Source organism: Musa acuminata, chromosome BXJ1-1, assembly GCF_036884655.1.
Source record: "Musa acuminata AAA Group cultivar baxijiao chromosome BXJ1-1, Cavendish_Baxijiao_AAA, whole genome shotgun sequence".
NCBI lineage: Eukaryota > Viridiplantae > Streptophyta > Magnoliopsida > Zingiberales > Musaceae > Musa > Musa acuminata.
In genome coordinates, this window is record NC_088327.1 from 1554574 (window position 1) to 1559294 (window position 4721).

General features: G+C 36.3%; 1 protein-coding gene across 13 annotated transcripts; it reads left to right on the top strand.

The window, feature by feature from the left end:
• The first annotated feature begins 1634 nt into the window (after nucleotides 1–1634).
• LOC135592784 (uncharacterized) lies at nucleotides 1635–4187 on the top strand. Of its 13 annotated transcripts, none has more exons than XM_065082585.1 (5): nucleotides 1635–1774; nucleotides 2312–2511; nucleotides 2600–2672; nucleotides 2744–2866; nucleotides 3966–4187. In XM_065082585.1, exons 2-5 carry the CDS (start codon nucleotides 2388–2390, stop codon nucleotides 4024–4026), a joined length of 381 nt encoding a protein of 126 aa, XP_064938657.1. In that variant the 5' UTR covers nucleotides 1635–1774; nucleotides 2312–2387; the 3' UTR covers nucleotides 4027–4187. The 13 variants fall into 13 exon arrangements, 5 of the variants coding, with proteins under 5 accessions (XP_064938657.1, XP_064938543.1, XP_064938713.1 ...); XM_065082471.1 differs by lacking the exon at nucleotides 1635–1774 and adding an exon at nucleotides 1861–2122; XM_065082534.1 differs by lacking the exon at nucleotides 1635–1774 and adding an exon at nucleotides 1894–1951.
• Nucleotides 4188–4721: the final 534 nt, after the last annotated feature.

Below are 4721 nucleotides of genomic sequence, written 5' to 3' on the forward strand. Positions count from 1 at the left end.
AAAACTATAATATACAAACATAAAAGTTAATAATAAAATAATATATTATTTATAGTAATTAATTTATGTTAAGAAAAAAATTATAAAAACGATGAAGAGGCAGCATTAAAGTGGCGAAGAGGCAACGCCATTGCTTGGCATGGGATTTGAGCCCTAACCTTCGCTTTTTTTTTTTAATTTAATGCTGAAATAAATTGTGACCCATTATTTTTTTTTATTTTTTTTTATTATAATTCAAACCATTCGAAACGTATAGTCTTTGTATATCGGTCTATGCCACAAAATCGTCATCATAAGATCTTAATTAATGCTTCAATCTATTATTATCTTCTATCATTTTCATGATTTTGATATAATTGAATAGTTTCTTCAAATCAAATTAATTAAGAAATATTTGAAGGATTTTCATCTTTTTATAGTTGACTGACGGCTTCTTGGAGAGGTTATATAGAGTGATCATTTACTGTTTTTCAAAGATGACTAGCAATAATAAACACGAAATTGAAAAAAATATTAGAACAGTTAATCTCTGATACAAAACAAATTGCAAACTGGTTGAACGTTATAGATAATTTTAATTTTGCTTCAAGCGATCATATGTGAAAATAATTATGCTCATTTAACTTGTGCTAATAAATATTTATGATTAGAAAGTAGATTGCTTGATATCATTTCTATCACTGTAATATGCTACGTTGTGAAATTTATAAGCAAATCTTTGCTAAGGACAATTTATATGTCCACAGGTTTTGCTAAGGACAAATTTATATGCCCAAAGGTTTTTGCAAAGGAATTATTATTATTATTATTATTATTATAATTCAGACCATTGAAAAGCATATCGCTAGTTGATCGTTATAGATAATTTTAATTTTGCTTCAAACGATCATATGTGAAAATAATTATGCTCATTTAACTTGTGCTAATAAATATTTATGATTAGACAATCAAGCAGAAAGTAGATGACTTGATATCATTTCTATCACTGTAATATGCTACGTTGTGAAATTTATAAACAAATCTTTGCTAAGGACAATTTATATGCCCACAGGTTTTGCTAAGGACAAATTTATATGCCCACAGGTTTTTGCAAAGGAATTATTATTATTATTATTATTATTATTATTATTATTATTATTATTATTATTATTATTATTATTATTATTATTCAGACCATTGAAAAGCATATCGCTAGTTGATCGTTATAGATAATTTTAATTTTGCTTCAAATGATCATATGTGAAAATAATTATGCTCATTTAACTTGTGCTAATAAATATTTATGATTAGACAATCAAGCAGAAAGTAGATGGCTTGATATCATTTCTATCACTGTAATATGCTACGTTGTGAAATTTATAAGCAAATCTTTGCAAAGGACAATTTATATGCCCACAGGTTTTTGTAAAGGAATTATTATTATTATTATTATTATTATTATTATTATTATTATTATTTAATATCGAAATGGATTGGGACCTATTTTTTATTATTATAATTCAGACTATCCGTAGCAGGGAAGTCTCCGCATATCGGTTTACCATCCAAATTGGACGGGTTCCTTCCTACGACGGAGGAACTCGTGGTTGACTACCTCACCAACTGGATCGCCGGCACACCCCCTCCTTCCCTGGCCACGCTTTCGGTCTACGGCACCGAGCCGTTGAATCTTATTGGCAACGATCGGCAGGAGGGATTCTTTGTCGAGAGCAAGTTCGAGAACAGCGATGGCTCGCGCGTGGATCGAAAGGCCGGCACCGGTTCTATCAAAACGGTTAGTCCACGTTCGAAAAGCAAGAACTTGGGTTGAGTCCGTCCCGGCAGCCCATCGCGGCCCAGGAAAAACCAAGCCTCTTAGGGTTTTCAAACCCTAAGGTTACGAATGGGTTCTTCCACTCTGTAAAACAGCAAGAAGTCGGCGAGAAAACCGTCGGCTGCCGCGAGATCGTGGGTGGGGCGAAAGAGCTGACTTTCCTTTAACGACGGTCGGCGAAACCTTTAACGACGGTCGGCGAAAGAGGGTGGACGATGGACGAACATGAGATCTGTTCTTCGGCTTCGAGAGACGAGTTCTATGAAGATCTTGCATCAGGCCATCTCCGACGGCACCACCATCAAAACAGTTGAGTCCACCTTATAAACCACCATCAAAACAAATGTCAAATAAGCCGGAAGAACACATCTCATATTCGTACATCGTCCACCCGGAGTTCTTCTGCCGGTAGTCGTTGAAGGAAAGGCTGCTCTTTCACCTCACCACCATCTCGCGCCTGGCGACGGTTTTGTTGACTAGTTCTTGCTTTTTGTCCAGAGTCTAAGAACCGATGTCGATCCACGCGCGAGCCGGTGTGCCCCTGTAGCCTCTCGGAACAAGGTCGACGGGCTCCATGGACGACGGTTGTTTCTTGAAGAGGAGAAGGGAGCACAGAGGCGAGGGGCGAGAAGACAAAGTGCCTTCATCTTCTTTGAATCCCATCGCCCCGTTCGGACTTACTCGACTCGGAAACAAAGGTGAGCATTTTTGGTTCGAAAGGTCTCTTCTGACAGCGAAATGCATGAATTTTACAGCTGACTTGGAGCTTTCCTTGTTGGATTTTAGGTTTGAGGATCTTGAAGATGGAGGTATCTGCGCTGGTGTTGGCTTGTGGCTTGAGGGTGGGAGCTGATGAAAGGTACAAGATTTGGTGTTGTATTGGCAATCCGTTGGCATTGCATTATGCTTCCGAGGCTAAGTGCTTCACAGTGCCGTCTTCAGCAGAGGGCTGGAGCTGATGGAACCAATAATAGGTCCCTGTATGTCATCAAGGTCGGACCTGTCCACAATGCCAAGTGATTTCTTTTCGATTCTTACCACACCATCGCTTTGGTAAGTCGAGTAGTTTACTAAGAGTTGAGTTTAATGAGACAGTTAGTTAAATAATGTCTAAATGATTCTACTATAGTTGATCTATCAGTTAGTTAATGAGACAGTTAATTAGTCGAGATAAATGGCACTAAAAATTGTTCAATAATGTTAATTTCAGTTTTGAAAATCCTAATGGTTCTAAACTATCAAATATGAGTCGCAAACGTGTTTATCAAAGAGATTCTTCAAAGTAGCAGTCTGGATTGATGCATAATGATATTTGAGAAAGTTTCTTTGACATCCATGCAACTTCTTATTAATGTTCTTCGTTGGGGCTCTCACTACCAACCACAATGAATCATAATTATGTAGAAGTTTCTCTAAAATAAAGATCCGGAAGTACACTGTCAAGCTTGGGTAGCTTCTTAGCATATACTTCAAGACTGAGTAGCGATATTATCAGACAAATAGGATGGATGGATCACAGCAACACTCATCAATATGAAAAGAGGCAAAATCATCACAAAAACCATAGTAAGTGAACTCCATTTCTCAAAAGACACAAATGCAACCAATTTATTTTGCGATCTCATTTTTTATGCAGATTTACTGATTAAACTTATTTTCTTTCAATTTAATTTGCCCTTTTTGAGAACCTATTCTGGAAAAAAGATTATCCTTTGCAAGACCTTTTGGCATATTTTCCCGCTCTTGATTTTATTTCTTGAGAGAAATGAATTTTTCCTCCCAAGCTAAGAATTTGGTTTTCTGCAGTCGATAATCTGGAGATATTACATCTTTTTTAATTGCATTCTTTTGCAGAGAACATAGTGCTGCAACACCCATGTAGCCGAATACTTGCAAGCAGACAGCTAGAGTGGCCCTATGTGAATCTTCACTGTAGTGCCAGATTTACTTTGCCGGAGCATTGTTAGGAACTAGCTTATTAAGTAAATGTTTTTATTTCTTTAGATTATTAGTTATCGAATTCATCATTGCAATCAGAGTTCTGCATTCACTATCTCCCTCACCCCACAACATGGAACTTGTGGTTCGTTTTAACATTTCATTCAGTGATGTACTTCCATGTGATGACATGAATTTATGCATCTTCTTTCAGGTTGAGAGATCATTTGACTTATCCAGGGTTCGTAAATGTTTTTGTTTCTCGACTTGATTGAAAACATGTATGTTTATTCTGTGGGTTATGGATGTATTTTACAGATTTTCTGGTGAACTATACCTAAAGTTTGTATGTGTCTTTGAGATGTCACTTATATGAATTCATGCCTTCTTGTTAATTATTGAGGATCAAAATTTTCAATGGCCGAGTCTTTGAGAAGTCAGTTATATGATGTATATGCCAAAAGGATGTGTTGCTTGTGGAGTGCACTAAATTGCTGTGTGATAGAACATACAAGTAATGTTAAGTTCTACATGAGGTTCTCTGTTTCTTCAATTTTTTAGCTATTGTTCTGATATGCTAATCTGTTTTAGTTGTTTCATACGACTTTGACACAGTCATCATAAACTTTTTTAAGTTCTATAGTTACCAATAGTCATCCAAAGTCTCCTCCAAAAGTTATCATAAACTTTGATGCACACTGCAACTGAGGATGTACATCTTGCTACCAGCTTAGATAAGAACCTGCAGCTGTGTTCACTTTAGTTACTTGTTTTCTGCAAATATACATGATCATTCTCTATGAATGAATGATTGGTGAAACATCCTTCAGTTTCTCCATTCATATGATGCTTTCATGATCCATCTTTCTGGAGCAAACATCTCTCCATTGTATATGAACTGGTATAAGTCCTATGTACAAATCTTCATGAGCTAAATAAATCTTTGCATCTCAATGTCTTCATGAGAATC

Excerpts from the sequence above, each read along its gene's own strand:
- LOC135592784 (XM_065082585.1), top strand. The coding sequence starts at position 2,388 with ATGGACGACGGTTGTTTCTTGAAGAGGAGAAGGGAGCACAGAGGCGAG. Across the intron at positions 2,512-2,599 it reads TACTCGACTCGGAAACAAAG|GTTTGAGGATCTTGAAGATG; the intron begins GTGAGCATTTTT and ends GTTGGATTTTAG. Across the intron at positions 2,867-3,965 it reads CTTACCACACCATCGCTTTG|GTTGAGAGATCATTTGACTT; the intron begins GTAAGTCGAGTA and ends ATCTTCTTTCAG.